General features: G+C 38.9%; 1 protein-coding gene across 5 annotated transcripts in view; it reads right to left on the bottom strand.

The window, feature by feature from the left end:
* Positions 1 to 25,184, bottom strand: part of ASXL1 (ASXL transcriptional regulator 1) — a 78,906-nt gene that overhangs the window by 51,944 nt on the left and 1,778 nt on the right. For all 5 annotated transcript variants that reach the window (XM_072800524.1, XM_072800525.1, XM_072800523.1 and 2 more), the window contains exons 2-4: positions 20,216 to 20,297; positions 19,231 to 19,288; positions 17,778 to 17,886 (exon numbers count right to left, since the gene is read on the bottom strand). In XM_072800524.1, coding sequence (XP_072656625.1) covers positions 17,778 to 17,886; positions 19,231 to 19,288; positions 20,216 to 20,297 — 249 coding nt within the window. The remainder of the gene's footprint in view (positions 1 to 17,777; positions 17,887 to 19,230; positions 19,289 to 20,215; positions 20,298 to 25,184) is intronic.

The following is a 25,184-nucleotide window of genomic DNA, read 5'->3' as shown; positions in this document are numbered from 1 at the left end:
AGGGGACTATTTCTCCAATGGATATATAAAGCAGATTAAAAATTAAAGAGATTTAAAAACTTAAAAAACTGGACTGGTAATACATATATAGAATACTATGATACAGAAATAGAAAAGTTCAAAACACAAATACCACTAAAACATATCTTAAATACTTAAAAACCCAACCATACATTAAGCCAGAAAAGTTTCAACAGAATACAAAACATACACACCAATTCTTTGACACTGATTTAATAAAATGGGAGGGGGACACAATATATATGTAAAAATTTAGAGAAAAAACACTTCAATTCATGAATTTTTTTCAATTCATGAATTTTAAATGAACTTTCATAATAGAAATCCCAAAATATTTAGAACTAGAGAAATATAAAAGCATACACGTCAAAACTCATGGCGTTATGTCCACCAATAGGGTATATAGAGTAAATATACTCTCTCTCAATCTCTCTGGGTTAAAGAATCAGTTTGGGTTTTTTCTCCTAACCTATCAAAGATCAACATGTGATCTACTGGCACATGACCAGTACACATGACTCACTATGCAAGCTTGAAAACTACCCAAGCTGACCTACACTGTGTTCTAGAATAGAATGAGTCTATCAATCCTGCTCATATGTTGCAGCAATGTCAAACTGTGATCTAAATACTCCCAAATTCTGTACTTACTACAGACAGGAATGAAAGTTTACAAAATGACACTGCTCTATGAATAACACTTTGATTAGCACTGACAATGGTAAATCCACAAAATACAGAACTATACCACTGTAAAGAGGAATGAAGACTCTATATACAGCTATGAGGTAATCTGGACATACCACTAAGTGAAAAAAGTAAAGTGGGAAAAATGTGTGCGTTGCTGATGGGCAGGCCACGCAGGATGTGTCCAGCATGTGGACTACTCTGAATTAGTTACCTGAGAAACAGCTGGTACAGAAGAATACTCTGACCCTCCTCTGTCCCTCTGAAAGCAAGAAATAAATTCTCCATGTAACAGGTACCCTTCTGGCACCTAGAGAGTAGAAGGCATCCTTACCGCCAGAGAGAGGAAATTCAGGGCCCAAAAGGCTGTATAAACAAACTGTGTTACATCTTCATTAATTTGCTACCCTAAGCCCAGACTTGTCTTGTCAATTCTTCGCAAGTGCATTGCTTCTTTGTCTAAAAATTATCAAAAGCTGCCACCCTTACGTCACTTTTTGGGTCTTGTATCTTCGGATGCCCTCGTACATATAAAATTAAATTAAATTTGCCTTTCTCCTGTTAATCTCTTTTTTTTAAATCTCTTTTTATTATAGAGAGTATCTCAGCCAAGAACCTGGAAGGGTAGAGGGAAATTTATTTTTTCGCCCAAAGTGCCATTTTAAGAAAGGAATAAGATACAAATACGTATGTGTCATTTGTTTAGATTTCTTGAAAGAAACTAAAAACAAGAAAACACCCATGGGGAAAGAAGGAACACGTGCAAGGGATAGGAGCTAGACTTCACTGAATAAACATTGTGCAGTATATCTAACCACACATATTTTACATCATTATAGAGCAATATCAAAAATTTTTTAAGATTTATTTAGAGGAAGAAAGAGAATACACATGCATGAGAGTTGGAGGGAGGGGCAGAGGGAACCAGACAGAAAGAATCTCAAGCAGACTACCCACTGAGTGCAAAGCCCAACCACATCACTGAGCTCAATCCCACAGCCCTGAGATCATGACCTGAGCTGAAATCAAAAGCTGGATGCCTACCCGACTGAGTTGCCCAGATGTCCCAAAATTAAAATTTATAAAAGCAATCCTTCTCACCCTACAAAATAAATAAAAAACAGATAAAAATAATGAACCAAACTGCGTATCAAGTTGATGGAATAACCACAAAGGAATTATTTTGAGTGATTTTAAATTGCAGTCTCATGAGATATACCCAAAGGCCAACAACGATAAAACCACTTTAGAGTAATCATACTGCTGATGTTGGTGCTGCTGGTACTGTTGTTCTGAGACTGCCAGAAGGAGTAAATGAGGGAGTATGTGGTTTTTTTTAATATTTTATTTATTTATTCATGAAACACACACACACACACACACACACACACACACACACACACAGAGGCAGAGACAGAAGCAGGCTCCATGCAGGGAGCCCAACGTGGGACTCGATCCCGGGTCTCCAGGATCATGACCTGGGTTGAAGGCGGTGCTAAACCACTGAGCCATCCGGGCTGTCCCACTGAGTCACCCAGGCTGCCCAGAGTATGTGGTTTTATTGGGAACCAGAACTTCCACAGGAGAGAAAGGAGAAACACATATTAAGACTGAAAAAATTCAAGCAAAAAACACGTATCTTGAACTTGAATTGAGATTATCAGAACTCATGAAATCTTTTGCCTTAAAAACACACACACATATTTGTACATGTGTAAGTAAGCAAACTTTTGCTCTAGGCGACACTAGATTAACCAAACTTACCCTCTCACTATAAACAACTAAGAAACTGGACAGAACACATGAAACAAGTGTTTTCAGTGTTAGAAAACAGGCACTCAAGACTGATGCTTGGGCAGCCCCGGTGGCGCAGTGGTTTGGCGCCGCCTGCAGCCTGGGGTGTGATCCTGGAGACCCGGGATCGAGTCCCACATCGGGCTCCCTGCATGGAGCCTGCTTCTCCCTCTGCCTGTGTCTCTGCCTCTCTCTCTCTATGAATAAATAAAATCTAAAAAAAAAAAAAAAAAAGACTGATGCTTAAGAGAAGAAAAACAAACTGTGTCCTACAACTGACCTGGCTTTCTGCCTGCAAGTACAATGCAGACAACAGGGAAGAATGGGGGAATCCCACGCAGAGCAGAGCAGTCTTCCAGAACTGAGACAGAGATCAAAGTTCTGGGAGGCTAAGGTGGCTAAAAGCTGCACAGCAGAATTAGACAGGAGGAACCTAAGTAGGAAGACTTCAGAAATCTGCATATGTATAGGCTGAAACTCCCCAGGCAGGCCAATGAATAACTCATTCCCAGAGCTGAAAGCCTAGGGACAGAGAGTTAACAGCCAGCCAGACGGGAGGGACATTGTTAAACATCTGAGGCATTTATAGTAGAGACCCCAGTGGGGAAATACCTTAGTCATAGAGTTAAACTACCCTTAAAAGCTAAACCTGCCTCGACAAAGCTTAAAAATAAGCCCCCAAGAGAGTAACCTAACCTCCCCTCAAAATAAAGCCCCACACTCTTGAAAGATAAATTGTGGCATCCAAAATGTAAATTTCATTGTTCAGCATCCAAACAAAACCTCTTATATATGCCAGTAAGCAGTAAAATGTGACTAATAAGCAGGAGAACAGTCAGTCAACAGCAACAGACGGAGAAACAACAGAGGAGATGGGATTAAGAGACAAAGACTTAAAACAGCTACTATTAAAAGCATGTAATATGACTGAGGATTAAAGGAGACAACATGAGGAGAAAATAGATGTGAAAAAAGAAACAAATGGAATTCCTAAAGATAAAAAATAGTGTATCTAATGAAAATTTCACTGCCTGAGATTAACAGCAAGTTAGTGCAGTAGAAAAGGCCAGTAGCAACAGAAGGTATCTAAAATGAAGCACAAAGGAAAAAGACTGGAAAAATTAACAGAGCCTGAGTGATCTGTGGGACAATATAAGGTTGTCAAACAGGACAACAGGAAAAAAAAAAAAAAAAAAAACCTGAAGAATTCATGGTTACAAATATTTCCTATTTGACCCATAAATCTGAGTTCACCATGTCACATGACAATCAAATTGCCAAAACTTAGGATACAGAGAAGAATTTTCAGAGAAGAATCTTAAAGCCTTCGAAAGAAAAAAGAGGAATAAATATAAGAACTGCCACAACTTTGTCAGAAACTATGCAAACCAAAAGATAAAGGATGGGTATCTTTAAAATGCTGAAAGGAAAAAAACAAAACAAAAACCTTTAAACCTAGAAATTGGTATCCAGCTAAAATATCCTCTAAGGCAAAATCAAAACTGTCAAACAAAGAAAAGCTACGAAAACTTGTCTCTGCACTACAAGTGCTAAAGGAGGTTCTTCTAGAGGATGAAAATGGCAAATGGAAACAGTAAAAGGATGGAAAAATATAATATACAAAAACTAATTTTGAAATAGGTGGATCACCTATATCAATACTAAAGTAGATTTCAGGAAAAAAAAAAAACTGCCAAGGGGAAAAAAGAAACCTTACTTAAGAATAAAAAAAAGTTAAATGTAGGAGCAGCATTTGGGTGGCTCAATCAGTTAAGCATCTGCCTTTGGCTCATGTCATGATCCCAGAGTTCTGAGATCAAGCCCCACATCGGGCTCCCCACTTAGCAGGAAGTCTGCTTCTCCCTCTGCCCTTCCCCTGTTCATACTCATGCACTCTCTCTCTCTCAAATAAATAAAACCTTAAAAAAAAAAACAACTAAAAACTAAAATAAGATGGTATAGCCACTTTGGAAAATGGTTTGGCTGTTTCTTAGAAAAGTTAAACAGAAATTACAATTCTACTCCAAGGTATCTACCCAAGAAAAATGAAAATGTCCACTGAAAGACTTGTATGCAAACATTCATAGCATTACTCTTAATAGTCACAAGGAGTAAACAATCCAAACATCCATCAACTGAAAACTGGATAAGCAAAATGTGGTAGATCCACACAATGGGACTTTTTCAGCAATAGAAAAGAACAACCCATTGATATACATTACAAGATGGCTAAATCTCAAATACTTCATACAAAGTAAAGGAAACCAGACTCAAAAGGCTACATAATGTATGACTCCATTTATATGACATTATGGAAAAGGCAGAACTGCAAGGATAGAAAAACAAATCAATGGTTCCCAGGAGCTGAGGTGGAGAGGACCTGCCTATAAAACGACATAAGGAAAGTTTCTGGGGTGATGGTACTGCTCTAAATGCTAATTATGGCATAATTTTGTCAAAATCCAGAAGACTAAAACCTAAAAAGGGTGATTTTACTGTATGTGAAAGTAAAGCTGAATTTTTTGGGGAAAGAGAAGCATAACACCAACATTTACTGGAGCAACTGCATTCAAGCCACTATAGCATATCTTTAAATACCCCAATAAAATGTCAAAACAAATGTGAACTAAAAAAATCAAATGGGGGCACCCAGGTGACTCAGTTAAACGTCTGCCTTCTGCTCAGGCTACAATTCCAGGGTCCTGGGATAGAGCCCCGCATTGGGCTCCCTGCTCTACCTCTGCCTCTGTTCCTTGGCCCTTGCTTGTGTATGCTCTCATAAATAAATAATCCTAAATTAAAAAAAATCAAATGAACTTTTAAAAAGCCTCACAGAACTGTACATTAGTACGTCAAAACAGGTAAATTCTACTGTATGTAAATTATGCCACAATTTAAGAACAGGGAAAAAAAAGCACAAAATGCTATCTTACATCCACAATACTCAGGCTGTGAAGCAACAGGAATTCTCATACACTGTGGAAGGAGTATACATTCATAGGATCACTTTGAAAAACAGCTGTATTTCCTGTAATGATGATCAGGTGCAAAACCTACTGGTTGGTCTCATTCTCAGCAACATATGTACCCTAGAGAAGCTACTCAACACATGTATCAGGAGACACGTACAGAAATACTCAATGCAGCCTTGTTTGAGATAACTAGAAACAACCCAAATATGCACCAAAAGGAAAATGGACAAATAAATCAAGGCATATTTATACCATAAGACAGTACATAGCAGAAAGCATGATCTATGTCAATTAAATGCACCAGCACATTTCAAGCTCAGAAATGGTAAGCAAAAGCAGCAACTCAGGGAAAAATACAGGATTCCATTCACATAAAGATTATTTTTAAAAATGCATGTTCAGCAATACATACCTGTGGGCAAACCTAGAAACAAAAGTAAGGAAATGAGGATTATGGAAATCAGAATACTGATTATCTTCAGCAGGGAGAGAAAGGGATATGCTCAGAGACTTCAAAGAGTGTTAAGAGTGTTCTGTTCCTGAGCTGGCTGGTGAATATGGGAGCATGCAGTTTATTTTTCAGCTACTCTTTAACACAAACTTTGTTTGTTTTTTTTTTTTTGTTTTTTGTTTTTTGTTTTTTTTTTGTTTTTTTACAAACTTTGTATATACTCTCTTTTGTGTAAATTATATACTTCACAATAAAAAAAAAGCAAAAACAACACATTCTGAAAATAAAATACATCATGCCCAGTAGATTTTATATGCCATATGTATTCTACTAGCAGAACAAATCTGTCTTAAAACTAATGCAGAGAATCAAGAGCAGGAAACCACCACAGCTTGTTTTAATATCAAAACAGAATAAGGTTTGAAATAAAAATATTACAGATACATCAATTATGAATAAAGATGTAAAAATTCTAAATAAAGGATTCATACTAAACCCAGCAATGTATGTGTAAAAAGAGTATCATGTTGAAGTGACATTTATCCTAGGAATACAAGGATGTTTGAGCACTGGAAAAAAATTTATTGATGACATAATTCACTATATTATCAAATTAAAAGAAATAAACTATGATACATTTACTCACACAAAGTTATTGAATGAGAAACTGTAACCAAAATTAAAAACCCCTTCCCTAGGCAGTTTATGTTCTAGTCAAAGGAGACAGACAATAGCAATAAGTATACAGCAAATGATACAGAGAATATCAGAAGGTTATAAATACCAAAAAGAAAAAGGGAAGGCAGAGAAGGGGGGAGTGCTAAGGAATGTGGAGGGGTTCAGGTGCAATCTAAGACTTGAAGGTGGTACGGGAGCAAACCACACAGGTACTTGGGGGAAAGCATGGCAGACAGCTAAAATAGCAAGGACAAAAGCCCTCAGAGTACATGGCAGCACGTTCAAGGACCACTGAGGAGGTTGCTGTGTTTATCCAGCAAAGTGAACCTGGGGAAGAGTAAGAAAAAAGGCAAGGAGACTAAGGGCGGAAGCAAGTCTCATCAGGGCCCTGCAAGCAACTAAGGATTTTGGCCTTGACCCTAAGTGAAGGAAGGGGAAGGAGCGGATGAACATTAGATGGTTTTGAGCAGAGAAATGACATGATCTGACATTAAAAATATCTTCCTGGGATGCCTCAGTGGCTCAGCCGCTGAACAACTGCCTTTGGCTCAGGGCGTGTTCCTAGAATCCTGGGATCAAGTCCCACATTGGGCTCCCTGCATGGAGCCTGCTTCTCCCTCTGCCTGTGTCTCTGCCTCTCTCTGTTTCTCTCATGAATAAATAAATAAAATCTTAAAAACAAAAAAAGATCTTCCTGAATAAATAAAATCTTTAAAAATAAATAAATAAATGAATAAGAATAAGATCAAGATCTTCCTGAGCAACTGGGTGGCTCAGTCGGTTAAGCGTCGAAACCTTGATCTGGGCTCAGGTCTTGATCTTATAGTCCTGAGTTCAAGCCCCATGATGGGCTCCACACTAGGCATGGAGCCTACTTTAAAAACAACAACAACAACAACAACAAAAAAAAAACACCCTTCCCGGCTCCAGTGCTGAGGAGAGTGGCAAGAGTGGAAGCAAGGAGACCAGTTAGGAAGTTACTATGATAATCTAGGAGAAAGGAGAAAGATGATGGTGGTTGAAACCAGGAAGGTGGCCCGGGGTAGGGGGTAAAATGGAGGTATTCTAAAAGTTAAGCGAACAGGATTTATTGATGATTACACATGCCATGAGAACAAAAGAAAGCAGTCAAAGACAACTCCAAGGTTTCTAACCTAAGCCACTTAAAATACGGAACTTCCCCTAATTGATAAAGGCAAGCCAAGGGTGAAAGAGGTTTGAGAGGGAAAATCAAGAGACTGATTTTGTATATGTGCTGCCAAACCGAGCACAAGAGATTGGTTTTGTATATGTTAATTTTGATATGCCATTACTATCCAAATAAAGATACTGAATAGACATTTGAATAGATACAGATTTTGATGTTCAGGGAAAAATATCTTGGATGGAGATAAAATTTGGAAGTTGTCAGTGACAAACAGAGAAGCAAAGGAGACAAGTTACCAAAACAAAGGAAGATGAAAACTAAGTGTTGGAGAGGGAGGTACTGAAAAGAACCAAGTGGATTTATCCCCTAAATTTCAGAAAGGCTAAGAATTTAAACCAGGTACCATGGCAGACAAGGATGAGGTATGGAATTGAGAATATGGGGACTGTTAAAAGTCTGCATTAGGAGGATACAGACATCCTTACTCCAGCACCATGCATTTAAGCAACAACCACTCCCACTGCTGCAGGAGACAAGTGAAGCCACAAAAACACCATGCACTGAATTGCCCACTAGTATTTAAGAGCCTGACTCTTAAATAAACAACAGTCCCTCAACCAAGATCATTAGACATTTGAGTAAGGCACACAGGGTGAAAAATGACCCACACTTAAGTATATACTCACGGAAAAGGTTCTAAAAGCTTTCAGAGACAGCAGTAGAAAAAAGGGGCGGGAGGCACATACAGAAGATCAGGAATCAAAATGGCACTACATTTCAAAAGCAACACTGGACTTTTTTTCTTTTGAGAAAAACCTTACATTTTGGAGACTTAAATACTTTACTTTATGGAAAGGAGATGCCAGTAAACATTCCATACTATACATTTCAACTTTGATACTAAAAATTATTATCCTGAACTAATTCAACTATTTGTCAAAGAGAACAGCCACCAGCTAAGAAGTAACAATCTCCTTCTATGGGTTTTCCACTATATTTTATCCAACAAACTTTTTTTTTAAAGAATTTATTTATTTATTTATTTATGAGAAACACAATGAGAGAGGCAGAGACATAGGCAGAGGGAGAAGCAGGCTCCTTGCAGGGAGCCCGATGTGGGACTCGATCCCCAGAACCCAGGATCATGCCCTGAGCCAAAGGCAGACACTTAACCACTGAGTCACCCAGGCATCCCTATCCAAGATTTATTGAGTACCTCCTATGATAGTTGCTAAGGATACAGCCAAGGACAAAATAATAGTGATTCTCTACCCCAACCTCTAGTCAGGAAAGACACATCAAACAATCACCTAAGTAATTATATAATCATAAACTCATAAGTGATCAGAAGTAAAGTTCGGAGCACACAGAAAAATTCAATTTAGCGATAAAGTTCCCATGGTACGGACATTTAAATTGAGACCTATAACCAGGGAAAAGCAGAAGAGAATTCCAAAGGGAAGACCCTAAAACTCAAAAGAGCTTCAGGAATTCAAAGAACAGAAAGAAGGGCAGTGTGGCTGGGCAAGGTTCAGTTTTTGGTAAATGCTATAAAAAACCTTTGACAGACACTAAACAGAGATGTGTCATGGTCATATTATATTAAAGTAAAAAAAATCCCTCTGGCTGTTGTTTGGATTTCCAAGGAGCAAAGTGGATGCTGAGGGGACAAAAGTGAAAGCAAGGGGCCCAGGCAAGAGCTGTTTCGGTATCCAGCATATGAGGGTAACTTAGACTAAGGTGGTTGCAACGGGAATGGAGACCCAAAAAAGGTGTAAGTTAGAAGTCAAAGGAGAACTGTCCAGAGTTACCTGACCCAAGAAAAACTGGCATGCAGAGTCAAAGACTAAAACAGAAGGGATTAGCTGACACATAAAGGGACACATGTAAAAGCCCATCTAATACAAGTGAATCAAAAAAGCATCTCCCAGAACAGAACAGACATCTTTTTTGCTCCCATCCCTTTCCTGCCTCGTGATGCACACAGAATTTTTTTTTTAATTTTATTTATTTATTCATGAGAAACACAGAGAGAAAGAGAGGCAGAGACACAGGCAGAGGGAGAAGCAGGCTCCATGCAAGGAGCCCAACATGGGACTCGATCCCAGGTCTCCAAGATCATGCCCTGGGCTGAAGGCGGCGCTAAATCACTGAGCCACCTGGGCTGCCCCATGCACACAGAATTTTAAAACGCCCTCCCCCACATTTAAGAACCAACTCATTTAATGTCAAAACTTCAAATCTCCTCAAGCCTGTCTTCCACATGTTGAATACAAATCTCTCAACCAAAAATGTGACTTGGTCCCATTTACTTAAACTCTCTCAGGTTGCTTCCCCGTTATTATAGGAGTAGGAGATATATTTATGTTTCAAAAAGTCCAATGTGACAGGTATGATGCCTGTCTGGAATAGTGTTAGCACTCAAACATCAGTTTCCAGCTATCCTTCCAGATTTAGCTAAGCTAGAAGCAGCAGCAACTTTCTGAGACTAAACAAGTTCTTCAAATAACTCTCTCAAAAAAGTCTGATCTGAAGGACTGAAAAGAGATCATACTCACAGTTTTCATACTGGCTGACCCAAAGAAAAGTGTGTTTTTTCAAATAGTCCCAAAGAAGCCTGGAACATGTACAATCTCCTCATTTTCCTAGAACCCTGGTACCTTAACATCACACTTTAAAAATGTACTTTTTGTTTTAAAAATACACATCACTTTGGCAACCCTGAGATTATCATCCTGCCCACCCCCCTGAACGACCACAAAATCATTCTGGCAGTGCTTTCAAAACCTCTGATACCTGACCTTTACCACACTTCATTATTAGAGGGCTTTGAACTTCAGGAAGTAGAAGGACAAAAGGCAGCTCATCTCTTAGACATAAAACCAGAGTCTAACCAAAGCTCTAAGAACAATCAAGTTCTCTCTTCTCCCGGAGCTGGCTAGAAATCCTGTCAAACAACAGAATACCCCCTTTTCCACAGGCAGATCTAGACATCCCTTGAGAATTATTCAAACAAATAAGGAGCCTTTTACCAAGTGAGGGGTCAAAGCCTCCAACAAAACCAAAGTGCTACTACTATTAACAAGAGCAAATGGTACTGTTCTACTAACTGGGCCTTCTGTGCAGACCTCCTATAGTTCAGAGTCGAGCACTGCTTGCAATAAAATGGTCTGCCTCCAGCAAATACCAAATGCATCACAAAAGAACAAGAAAGAAAAATATCCCTTGCTGACTTACTTTTCACACAAAATAGTCTAGATGCTAGAATGGGAGCACAATAAGGATAGTTACTGAATTTTTACTCTAGAAGGTTTTCAACAGAGTTCCAGGGTCTAGGAAAGATCCTGGAGTGCTTGGGGCAGGGGGTGGGGACAGTAGAACCTACAAGAGATGGAGAAAGTGGGCCCTTCTGCTTGTTTCAACCAGAGCAGTTTCACAGTCATATTTGTATTTTGGAGCTCCATTTCATGACAAAAAAGGATTTTACACCTCAAGTGTTTAAATGACCAATCTTATTTCAACTCCTGGGTGTTAGACACAAATAAGTATAAATGGAGATATTCACTAAGACATGAGGTACTATGCTGGAACCCAGGCCTTGACTCCTAACCCGTCCAATGCTCTTCCTACTACCATAAATCACTTATTCCAGCATAGAAACTAACACCTACGATCAGAAATGCCAATATAATTAAGGCAAGGTGCAGAAATTCAACCAGCCATAACTAAAGAGTCACATCTAAGGACATGAAAAGCTACTTTGCTTAACTATAAAGATTTTCACTAAAGAGAATAAAATTGACATTTTGAGGAATATCAAAGAACTCACAAGATGCTTCAAAAGATGAAATGACCAAAGGTCATAAAATCTGTAGAAAAACTTTATTCTAAATTAGCATAGCAAAAAGAAATTAAATTCAAAAGATGGGGGGGCCCTGGGTTCTAGTCCCAACTTGGCCACATGCACCTGTCACTCAGATGTATAATCACAGATGAATCATTTAATCTGTTAAAAGCTCAGTTATCTATCTGCAAAATGAAAATGAACTGATGATTTGAGAGCCCTTCCCACACTAAAATTCTAATATTCCAAGCACTTAAAAGATCATGTATTTGATAAGGCTAACAGACTATGGAAGACATTGTCTTAAAATGTCACTACCATTTTAAATGAAAGCAGAAATTCTTTTTTCTAACAAGATGATCAAAGTTCAAAACACTAAAAAGAGTAATAATATCGTATCTAAAACATACCTAAAATGTTTGAACTGGGCAGCCCGTGTGGCTCAGAGGTTTAGCGCCGCCTTCAGTCCAGGGCCTGATCCTGGAGACCCAGGATCAAGTCCGTCAGGCTCCCTGCATGGAGCGTGCTTATCCCTCTGCCTGTGTCTCTGCTTCTCTCTCTGTGTCTCTCATGAATAAATAAATAACATCTTTAAAAAAATAAAAAAGATGTTTAAACTGTTTAAGGCTCAGTTTCTGCCTTTAGCAATTAAAAGGAACCAGATTATGGCTGCACACAAGGAAAGATTTATTTCTAGTGTCAGCAGATTCTTTCACAGATTTATGTAGAACTGTTCTAATGAGGGCAAGGGGGAGAAAAGGGTTCTTAGAAGTTGACTTGCTGAGCAGAAGAAAAAATAACCCCAAATATGCATATTCTATAATAAAACTGATATAAAAGAAAGGTGAATTACAAGGAGAACTGATTAGCTAAGATTTTGATGATACCATCATCTACTTTTCATTCAGCCAATTCTAAGTACCTATTACATGGCAGACATAGTAGACGTAGTGAAAACAAAGTCCCTGCACTCAAACACTAGTGTGGAGAGACTAACCACCACCAAGTAATTTCTGATACTGATAGGCTAACAACCACCAAGTAATAAAACCCTCCTAATGTTGTAGAATTAGATGGGTAAAATATCTTCCCTGGGGGCACCTGTGTGGCTCAGTGGTTGAGCGTCTGCCTTCAACTCAGGCTTTGATCCTGGAGTCCTGGGATCCAGTCCTACATCAGGCTCCCCATGGGGAGCCTGCTTCTCCCTCTGCCTATGTCTCCGCCCCTCTCTGTCTCTCATGAATAAATAAATAAAATCTATTTTAAAAAAACAACAAAAAACCCACAAACCTTCTCTGAAAAGATACTTTTGGATTAAGAACCAAATGACAAGAAGTTACCATAGAGTTTTCTAGGCAGAGACGCTAGCAAGCACAAGGGCTCTATGGTAGACACAAGTCAGGGATGCTTGAGAAACAAAGTGAAGACCAGGGTGGCTTTAGTATAATGACTAAGGGCAGAGTGCTAGGAGAGCAGATCAGAGGTAGGCAAGGGCCGGACATGATAATGGTATGATAGGATTTGCATTTTTAAAAGACCACCCTACTTGCTGAACACGTATCAAAAATCAAAATCTTGGGGTGCCTGGGTGGCTCAGTTGGTTAAGCATCTGCCTTCTGCTCAGACCATGATCTCAGAGGCCTGGGATCCAGCCCTACATTGGGCTCTCTGCTCAGCAGGGAGACTGCTTGTCCCTCTCCCTCTGCATTCTCTCTCAAGTAAATCAATAAAATATTTTTTAAAAATCAAAATATTCTTTGATACTGCCTTTCAAATGATAGACGCCATGATTTTACTGTATCTATTTCCTCTGTTCTTCTCAGTATTTAACAGTAACATAAATACCTTTGAAATTGCTTTAAGTGTTGCAGGTATTTTAATTACAGTTAAATAACATCATAGAACTGTAATAATTATCTCCCTCTCTTCCTCCATTTGCTTTTTTCCTTACAGTTATCTGCAAACTGTAGATTTTACTGGATGGATACCTCAAGTATAGTCCTCTATTTCTTTTACCAAAAAAAAAAAAAATGATTTTCAGGGATCCCTGGGTGGCGCAGCAGTTTAGCGCCTGCCTTTGGCCCAGGGCGCGATCCTGGAGACCCGGGATCGAATCCCATGTCAGGCTCCCAGTGCATGGAGTCTGCTTCTCCCTCTGCCTGTGTCTCTGCCTCTATCATAAATAAATAAAAATTTTTAAAAAATGATTTTCATACTTTTATAAAAACATTCTATATAATAAAAAGATCCAATGGGACTTGTTAAATGGGTAAAAGACCCTGAAGGCTGAGCCCTATATCATACATGAGGTATAATAAAGTGCAAATAGCCATAAATAACGTAAGTGACATCAATGGGAGAACCATTCCACAATAAAAATGAACAATATTCACATGAATGCAGTTGTGCCTGATAGTGTTGCAAAGACCAATGCAGGCTAAACTCACCAGTGACACAACCACCAAGTCACAAAAGCATAGTAGTCCAGCATCAAAGTCCTAAAAATGTAGAACACTACAAAGAAGCTCAGAGTGACTTTGTAAGAATGGGAAATCCCAAGTGTAAAAAAATGGTACGGGGGGATCCCTGGGTGGCTCAGGGGTTTGGCGCCTGCCTTTGGTCCAGGGCGCGATCCTGGAGTCCTGGGATCGAGTCCCACGTCGGGCTCCCAGCATGGAGCCTGCTTCTCCCTCTGCCTCTCTCTCTGTGTCTACAATCAATCAATCAATCAATCAATAATTTTTTTTAAATGGTACAAATCCTACCTCTAACCAGACAATGATGGACACTGACAGCTGACTTCAGGAAAGGCTTAAGGAAAGCAATTCAAATCAAGAATTTGAAGCATGGATAGATTTCATCTATCCCATCCATCCTTGAGGACTAGCTCTGGCGACTTTTGCAAGTATCTATACATCAAGTGTCAAATGTACCATCACATTACCCAGAACAACTTTTTATCAGAGAAGGAATCCTGTGGCATGCCCCCAAAGACTCCAGCTTATCAGTAAACCTTTGGTAATCATAGATAAGGCCACACAAACATATCCAGAACTGAAAAAAATTCCTGTTTTCAACTAGCAAAATCACATGGATAAATAGAATTCTGACCTTGATGGCCCACTAGAAGAGATTTCCAATCAGGGAGCAGAAAAACTATAAGCCATTCTGCACATGCTTTTTCTTAACCCATGAGAGATAACTTAGGCAAAGAAAATGCCACAGGATTTCAGAGGTGTCACTAGCATCTTCCAAAGAAAAAAAATAAGAAATGTAATTAAATACCTTGTACCTTCCTGGCCCTTCTTACAAGCAACACCCAGACCAAATTACCACTATGCCATACATCCCATGGCAAGGGATGTATACTTTCAACTTTCATGGCTCTGTGCTACCACCTGAAAGAGTGGACATGATCTAGCAGTGCAAACAGAAAGAAGTCTGGAAACAACCAAGATTTCTACACTTTATTAATCCTTTAAAAATGTATTTAATTTCACAAAACAAACGACCTGAACTGTTCAAAAATATCAATGCCATAAAAGAGAAAACAAGGCAAGGGAACTGTTCTACATTAACAAAGATTAAAGAGACATGACAACCAAATGAAATGCACGATTCTTTTTTATTTAAATTCAGTTTAGTTAACATATAGTGTATCATTAGTTCAGGGATAGAATTTAGTGATTCATCAGTTGCATATAACACCCAGTGCTCATTACATCACATGCCCTCTTTAAAAAAAAAAAAAAAAAGTTTTATTTATTTGAGAGAGCAAGAGTGAGCGAGCAAGACAGAGAGAGCGCGCACAAACGAGGAGAGGGGCAGGAGAAGCAGACTTCCTGATGAGCAGGGAGCCCAACATGGGGTTCCATCCCAGGACTTCACCTGAGCCAAAGGCAGATGCTTAACTGAACTACTCAGGCGCCCCTTAAGAGCCCTCCTTAATGTCCATCACCCAATTACCCCACCCCCCAACCCATTTCCCCTCCAGCAACCCTCAGTTTGTTTCCTAAAGTTAAAAGTCCATTTTAACTTGTCTCCCTTTTTTTATCTTTATTTTTGAAATGCAAGATTCTTGACTGGATGCTGGACTGGAAAAAAAAGCTATAAAGAATATTTGTGTAACTAGAGACAATCTGAATATAAGCTATATAGTATACACTACTGTATCAATGTTAATTTTCTTGAATGTGATAATGAAATTATATTTATGTAGGATATGTACTTTTTTTTATTAAGATTTTATTTATTTATTCATGAGAGATACAGAGAGAGGCAGAGACAAAGGCAGAGGGAGAAGTAGGCTCCCCCATGGGGGAGCTGATGCAGGACTCGATCCCATGATCCCGGGATCATGCCCTGAGGCAAAGGCAGATGCTCAACCGCTGAGCCACCCAGGCGCCCCAATGTACCTGTTCTCAAAATATATATTCTAAAGTATTTAGGGGTGAAGTACCAGTTCTGGTTAACACTTTCAAATGGTTCTGAGGGAAAAAAAGGTATGCATATGTAGAGAGAGAGAGAGAGAGCAAATTGAGGCCATTATAAAGACAAATGAAACTCAGTTCCTACCCTCAAGGTGTTCACAGAAAAAGGTATTTCTCCTCCCACTTAAAACAGAAATATGCCACATATACCATCAACATACATATTTTAATATACGTAATACATACAATTTTATACGACTATGTACCCATTATGTTATATATAGCAATGTATAATGTGTAATAAAAAAAGGCATTAACAAGCAATTGACAATAAAAGAACCTAAAGAAATATCAAAAAGGCTACCATTTATTAAGGACTGACTCTGTGTTAGGGATGCATACACCACCATAAAGAAAGGTTAAATTTGTCCCAGGTTATAAAGCTAGGTTTTGAACTCAAGGCTCTGTTTCTCCCCAAGGCACAGTTCCTAACATTACATTATGCAGCCTCCTAACAAAAGAAGTCCAAAATATTAGAAATAAAAATACAGAAAACAGCACAGACATCTGAATATAAGATACATTTCAAGTATACATAAACATCAAGTTTTAGGACTACATGTTATATCATTGGTATCTGCTCAAGTATTTAATATTGAATTAAAGAAAATAAGCTTATCAAGAAAATAAAACCAGAAAGGAAAAGTTTGTGTATAGACTACCAAAATTTATAACCACATTATGGGTCAGTAAAAGGGTCAGCATCAAATTTTCAGTTTCCTCATCAACAGGTCATCTTATGTCTAAATCAGGTCAGCAAACTACAGCTCAAGCCAAATGTGGCCCTATCACTGTCTTTGTAAATAAAGTTTTATTGGAACACAACCTTACCCATTCATTTATTAATTATCTATGCCTGCCTTCTTGCTACAACGGCAGAGGTGAACAATTAGCTCCACAAAACCTAAAATATTTATCTGGCCCTTTATAGAAAGTTTGCCAATCCCTGGTTTAAACGATAGCCATTGGGGCAGCCCTGGTGGCTCAGTGGTTTAGCGCCACCTTCAGCCCAGGGTGGGATCCTGGAGACCCGGGATCCAGTCCCATGTCAGGCTCCCTACATGGAGCGGAGCCTGCTTCTCCCTCTGCCTGTGTCTCTGCCTCTCTCTCTCTCTCTGTCTCTCAAGCATAAATAAATAAAATCTTTAAAAAAATAAAAAATAAACGATAGCCATTTATATCACACATAGTAGAAAAATAATTAGCCTGTTCACTTCAGCTCTATTTAAGCTTTACTAGAACTTTAACTGATTTAAGTTCTCTTCCTTTGTAATTAGTGTCACTTAGAAAAAGTTAATGAGCTTTTGAATTTCCACAAGGATGTTCACATGTCAGTTATATTCCTTAGAGTAGATCTTATTTTAGTTGCCAGGTAATTTATCTTTCACGATACTATTACAAACAAAATTCTAATTAAAACACATTTGCAGTTACCCCCACACATATTTATTCCTCTACTACATATGATCTGCAAAAATATAAACAAAGAAAAGATGAATATAGACAAAAAAGCTGATATGACTAAAGAATTCCTAACACCCTATTCAACCTAGAACATCTCATAGTGCCATTTAGGACCAACAGCATCAGCATCACCTGCCTGCTTATTAGAAATATAAATTCATAGGCCTCATCCCAGACCTACCAGGTGACTCCTACACTAAAATTTAAGAACAGCATTGATATTACTTACCTTGAGTGTGAACAAGCTGATTCGGCCTGGCAGTTTATAAAATAGCCCCTCTCCTCCTCTTGAATTAGAATGTAGCATGGCATTGAGACATGCAAGAGGGGATGTCCCACTATAAAAACATACAAGGATGGAAAAGGGTTATATAAATCTATATGCCCGCTTATTCAAAGATCCAACTCAAAAAAAAAAAAAAAAAAAAAAAGATCCAACTCATTCTTAAATCAAGAAAAGAGCAAGAAATATAACAGAAAAGAGCCCATGACAACAATACTACTTTGAAAGTAGTGCAGAGCAACAAATGAAATCCTCATCAATCACACTCAGGTAGGACATGGTATGTGATTCCCTTGTTCTGAACCTGGCACTTCCTTAGTGCCTTTTGACCATATCAACCAAGTTCTCAAGAGATTTAAAAACGTACACAGTAACTGTTCAAGTTCAGGGAGTTTTAAAAAAAACCCAGTACCAACATTTTTATTACATTAAAAAAATTAAATTTTAATAATAATTAAAAACAAAACTCTTTCCTAGCCTCTGAATTGTGACCTGCATATGTATCAAGCTGAGAACTGCTACATAACATTACAACACAAAAACCAGAGAAGCAATGGTGCTGTCCCAAAAAAACAAGCATGCCTTTTCATCTCCAGTTAAACATTTTCTAATAAGCACACAAAAGTATTTCATTTGCTTTTTCCCTGTTGGGAAGGGGAGAGGATGGGTTTTATTCTACATCTACCCAGGAGCAATCACTTAAACTTAAAAAGAGGTCAGTCAAATGGCTCTGGTACCCAAGAATGAAAAAAAAAGATGGATCATTAAGATATTTCACACTCCCTGCTACAATAGTTGGTTGCAAAACAATGATAACTCAGTGAGTTAGAGGCTATTTACTTAATCTTAATATAGAACAGCTGTCAAAAACACAGACAAATGTCCATTATTAACTGAGTTTGGCACTAGCATATTAGTGCTAGGATTCACCTATGCACTTTCCTCTTCCCTCTCTCCAGTATGCTAAAAATACATACATATCTTAAGTAAAGCCTCTTAAGATCTTTCAGAACCAGAGGCCTTAATTTATGCAATGTTAAAAATAAATTCTGAGTCTAAAAAAGCTATTAAAAAAAAAAAACCCTATTACTTATTCTGCTTTGGAACACAGTGGATGCTAAAAAAATTTTCACCGAGAACCAATCTCTACAAGAAACCTTGTGCAGAATCTGGAGTATCAAGTGGGTGTGCTAACATCTCTGCTACAAAGGGTAACGGCATACTGGCAGAGTCCTTCAGCAGAACGGTGTGACTCCTACACACTATACCTCTGTCTACAAATTACAGAGCTGCTCACTCATCACGAACCACCATGACTGCTTCATTAATTCCTATAAGAGCAAGAAGCAGAAACAAGTTAAAGTTCTCAATTTCATCTGTCCCAAAGGGACTAATTTACCTTCTATAGGTACAGTGGTCCAACAGCAGTGCAGACAGCAGCATGAGGAGAAACAGCCCATAAAAACAAAAATAAAGCACAATTATAACACTACACAGTGCATAAGTACTATTTAAATGAACGTGATCTACACAATTCTGATCTTCCCTCCCCACAAACTGTCAATTTGAGAATGTTTGAACTGATGACTGGAAAGTGAGGATCTTTTGACCCCAAGAGGTCAATTTCAAGCAGCTATAGCTTAACCAGAAAAAACAGATGCTGTTTTTTCTGAGTCCCAAGAAAAGAGACTGTGTTGTGCCCTCCTCCTTCATTTAAATTAAAAAAGGGGGGGGGTGGGGTGAGAGTGAAGAGAGAAAAGAATTAAACACAGCCAGTGATTTTCATGCCTCTAATTCCTTTTGTTTCTAACTTGTTGCTTCTCTAGGAAAACTACACCATAGGAGGATAAAACCAAGGTCACACTAAAATTTAGTATATTCCCATGATGAATGGCTAGAATCAGTAGGGAGGAAAAAAAAGGCCAGTGGTGTTATGGTGATAAGAACACCCTTCTTTTGATCTTAAAGAACTTCAGGGAAGCACAGAAAGCTAGAGAAAGAAGGGAAGTTTTAAATAAGATAAAGCCTACCAGTCTGCCCCTTCTCTACTACTAAAATGTGCAAAAAAGAGTTGAGAAGAAAACATGTGGATTCCTGACACAGAAACACACTCCAGGTCAAGACTGAAGGGAGAGCAAGAACAGGGTAAGTCATTGCATCTCTAATGAAAACCAACAGATGTTTACCTACTCCCTCCCTCCACTCAGGGACACACACTTGGGAAATGGTTCTACACCATACCAGAGGAGAGAGTGAGACAGAGAAACAGAGAGGGAGAGAGAGATGGAGAAGGCATGTGTGGACTTAATCACGTCACCAAATATCTGCAGAAAGACACATGGCCTATAAAACTCTCATGTTGAACAACAAGAACAATACAAACCTCATTTCCTTTAGTCCTTCTGCTTCTATGACCTGCAGAATCTGTTTTGGTGTCATTGGAGCATCTGAGTAGTTTTCTAGTACCTGAAGAAATATAAATGTTCTGATTTTAGTGTGTAATTGCCATTTATACCCATCAGCCTATGTCCTGGGCTACAGTTCTGCTGTGAGATATCACTGCTGACAATTTAGTTTTCCCACGGTTAACACTGCTTCAGAAACCAAATTACATATATATCTAAGATGCTGCTAAAAGTGACTGAAATTAATATAAATATTCTAGTTTTTAATTCTAAAAACACACATCTTAGCATACGTGCTATGGTATGTGGGTAGGGCCATAGCAACCCTGGTTACTGCTTAACTTCATGTTGTTCACGTGACTAAACCACAGACTAAAGCTAGAAAATAATGACAAAACAGAAATGCATTCAGATTTTTTTTCTGATTAGTACCCATATTTTTAAGCGATAGTTTCTGCCACTTTGTTGTGAAATCCTGGTGTTAACTGCCACAGTACATTTTGCCATTTGGCAACATGATGCTCTGATTCTGTAGGACTAGTGTAGGCAAAGCAATGATAAAAAGAGAACACCTCATTTATGTTAGCATCATCTCTAACAAAGTCATGGCAGCAATTTCTTAGTGAGCAACTGCAGCCACCTCATGGGAAGGAGCTGAGTTGTTTTAGAAATGCTGTCCTTAAAAAATAAAAATAAAAAAAAAAAATAAAAAAAAAATAAAAAAAAAAAAAAGAAATGCTGTCCTTCTCAGGGAGGAAAAGAAGCTGTCACTATCTTTGCATGGTCTCTACCAGTGGCTGCTGAGGTTACTCCATACAACACCTTACAATCACTTAACAACTGTAACAACTAAGTAAGTACTGCTTGGTCACAAATAAAATGTAAAGTAAGAAGTCTGACAGGATTCCTGCTAACGGTTCTCCCTATGGAAGAACATGAGCCCACAGCACTAAAGGAAACCAAGCTCTGGAGAAGCAGGTGCTGAAATAAAGCCCCTATTTACCATGGTCTCATTGTTAGCTTCTCTCAATTTTTACAGTCCCTTCAGGTAGCTCTATCTCCTCTCATACCTTCAACTACTATCTATATTTTGCTAACACCCAAATATTTACCTCTAACCTAGGTTTCTCTCCAGCTTCTGACTCAAATATTGACTTCTGTACAGACATCCATCTTTGATCAACTGCTCTAATTCATCTAACTGGCAACTCCAATTCATTGTCCTTCTTCCTCCATATTCTCTCCCTTGGTTGACAACCTGTCTAATCACCTAATGTAGAAACCTAAGCAGCACTCTACTCTCTCGCCTGTCCCCCAGTTCCTTCCCTCACCCAACAAACAGCCCCTTCACTAATATCCCTGCAACTTGCCCTGCTTTCCTCAAATCCATTCTTCTCTGCTCCCATCCTTCGCTCCCACTCCACAAATACATGAAATACTTACCTGTGCCAGGGACAATTCTAAAAATTCAGCAATAAACAAGACCAAATCTCTGCTCTCGCAGAACTTACCTGCTATAGCCTGAGGTCAACCCAACAAAATAAATCTGCCCTCATCACTTGCCCCCGCTTTAAAATTCTTCAACAGCAACCTAATCACATACAATCAAGACCAAAGCTTCCGAAGAAGAGTTCGCCAGCTCGCTGGAAAAGCACAGGCTTTAGAACCAGATGGACCTGGATTCAAATGCTAGCCTTCTCAACATGGGTAATTTACCTACCCAACCTGAACCTAGGTTGCCCCACTTGTGATGGAAGAATATTGATGTCTTCCCCTAAGAGTTGTTTTACAGACTGGAGATCATGGAAGTGCCTAACTGTGCCCAGCACAAAGAAGCGCTCAGAGTCCTGGCACACAAAGCCCTCGGAATCTGGTCTTTGCCTGTCTCTCTACCTGACTGCCAAACTGATACTCTACAACTTCATGTTCCAAAAGCTATGTGTAGTTCTACCCAATTCCTACACTCACTCCCACCCTGTGCACAAGCACGCACACACACACCACTGCTATTTCTTTGTCACCAGCTCCTGTTAACATCTTCAGTGATGGGCCTAACTTCTACTCATTCTTCAAGATTCAGTTTGGAAAGCACCTTCCTCCTTCCTCCAGGAAGCCTTCCCTGATCTCTGCCAGGCAGTTAAATGCCTTTTCAGTGTCCTCCTAGTCCACAACACACATAATTTACCTTCCAAAGTGATATACTTGTGAGTAAAAGGAGGAAGTAGTCATGATGATACCTGGATAATAAGTCTGAACCAGGATGTCTGTTTATCGTATGTACATCTATGATAGCACTTATGCGTGTAGCAAAATTCTATTCATGAGTCTAGACCTCCTCCATTCCCAGAAGACCATAAGTTCCTCAAGGGCAAATCTTATTCATCCTTGTAGTCTAAGAACCTGAGAGCCAGGTTAAACAGTACTGACTTAAACAAACCCACAACAAACCCTGTTACAAGTTACTAATGTTCACTGCCACAAGTATCACTTCTTTGATACCAAATGGGAGCTGAGTTAGCGATTTTTGTACCAGGATTTTTTTTTTTTTTTTTTTTTAAAGAGGCATTACTCTGAAAAATTAGTTACTAATTATTTAAACAGCAGTCAGGAAGAGCTTGAGAATCTAAGAGGAAACAAAATCTCTAAAAGGAAGTTACATCAAAAATACAAAGTATTCACTTTTATTATAATTGTATATGCCTCCAGCTTTTAGTACAAGAACAATTCAGCAGTGTTCTATTCCTAGTCCCTGTCTTTCTAGCACACTTTCAAAAAAAAGTCTCTCTCTCCTACTTCAAAGAGGAAAAAAAATGTTTGATGTAAGAATGGTCAGTCATGAATCAAAGTGAAAGATAAAGCTTACAATGAAGAGTTTCTCAAAGCCAGAGAGAATCCATTTAAGGACATCCAATTTAAAGGGAAATCCTCTCAGCTACTTCTCCCAAACAAATTATTCCTAACTAGCAGGACGATTTATACCATCCAACCCTCTAAAGTCCACCTCCTATATCTAGAAAAGACAATACTACAAAACATTTGAAAGAAGAGTATCTACTTCTCGACAACATAATTAACAACTGCAAAAGTCAATCTCCTGGGTATACTACACTACTGAAATTCTCCAGAAGTCTCTTCTTTCCTACTAAAGTAGTTTTTAAGAGTTCCCAGTATCCCTCTAGCCACCAATCTAAGCAAGGTCAGGAGCAATATGAAACTGCCCCAAAGCAAGTGCATTTGACTACCAGGGCAAGCACTCCAAATTCACCTGTCCACAAAGAGATTTAATCGATTGCCCCCCTACTAGAGCTTTCTTTAGTCAAGCTGCTCTTCCAATAAGCTCTCTCAAACTCCCCAGCACTCTGGGTTGCAGTGGTTTTTAAATAGGGAGAGGACTCTAAAAAATTGCCCCTCACCCACCAAATGGTCCCATTCAGAGAGACAGAAAATTCTAACCAAATAAATAAATAAATAAACAAAAGATATGCAATTAACACACAATGGTTCCACAAGTTATCTTTCATATGTTCAAGACACTACAAAGTCATTCTTATTCATATTATTTTTTAATGAAGAGCCATAAAACAAAAAAAGAAAGAACTTACTCAGATAATCTGGCATGAAGTTGAACCAATAATAAAACAGAACTAACAACCTGGATCCTAGAGTTCAGATTATAGTAATTTCAAGAACCTTAAAAGGCGTAACAGAACCAGTGGACCCTAAATTCCTCAAGTCTTTCAACTAGGCAGAGCTTCAAGACAAACTTTAAAATTCTTTTTTTTTTTTTTTTTTTTTTTTTTTTTAATTTTTATTTATTTGTGATAGTCATAGAGAGAGAGAGAGAATGAGGCAGAGACACAGGCAGAGGGAGAAGCAGGCTCCATGCACCGGGAGCCCGACGTGGGATTCGATCCCGGGTCTCCAGGATCACGCCCTGGGCCAAAGGCAGGCACCAAACCGCTGCGCCACCCAGGGATCCCCAAACTTTAAAATTCTGTCAGAACGTAAATAACACAAGATTTAGAGGTACTTTCACCTACCTCTAACAAGTAAAACTCTGGCAAGCAAATTTCCTTTTGATGCCCAGAGTCATAAACACCTGCATAGCAGGAACTCAGAGGAGAATTTCAATGAACACCCAAGACTCAACCTTCAGGAGAAAGAGAGCAAGCACATCCTCCCCTCCTGTCTCAGGCCTAACTAAATTTGTTTCCAGGTGAGGCAACATTGGGAAATCCTAAAATTTCCAAGAGATCTCAAAGCTAGCCAAATCTTCCAATTTTGATTCAATCAAAAATATTTAGGAATTTCAAAATCTTCAAATTTCACACGCCAAACCAAGACAAATTAACTGAAGCATGAAACTTGAACTACACAAACACTTGCTATTTGTTCATTGGGCAACAACTGCCTGGGGAAGACAGTCAATTAGGAACACCAGTGAAAACTGTCTTGCAAACCAAACAGCTTTAGTCCTTGTAAGTCAATAACTGCTCCAAGAAAGAAAAAGATGTATACCATAGAGCGGTAACGACCCCCAGCACATAGTTATCCCTTTGCACAACACCTCTGCGGTAGGAACCTCACTTCCCAATAAAGTTAAAGACTAGAAGGTGAAACTTCATTCATCATTGAAAGTGAATTATGCCCATTACATATAAATTAGAGGGTGTCAAGAGACATGCATGCTTTCTGCACCATAACCCTGCTCCGTGATAGTTCTTGAGGAGGTGACATCTCTGGAAGAAGTATGAACTGTTACTACGGTGATCCGCCAAGATTTTAGAAGAACACGTATCTTAGCTTCGTGGGTGCAACTCCAAAAGAAAGGTATCTATCTCACAAGTCCTCAGGCTATGGAAACAAAATTCACAACCCTCCTCACCCGGCGGCTTCAACACTCCAATTACTCCCTCCCTTGCTAAGTCTAAGTCCTCAGTGAGCAGTA

Source organism: Canis lupus, chromosome 26, assembly GCF_048164855.1.
Source record: "Canis lupus baileyi chromosome 26, mCanLup2.hap1, whole genome shotgun sequence".
NCBI classification, from domain to species: Eukaryota; Metazoa; Chordata; class Mammalia; order Carnivora; family Canidae; genus Canis; species Canis lupus.
This window is presented reverse-complemented; position numbering and strand designations above follow the sequence as displayed.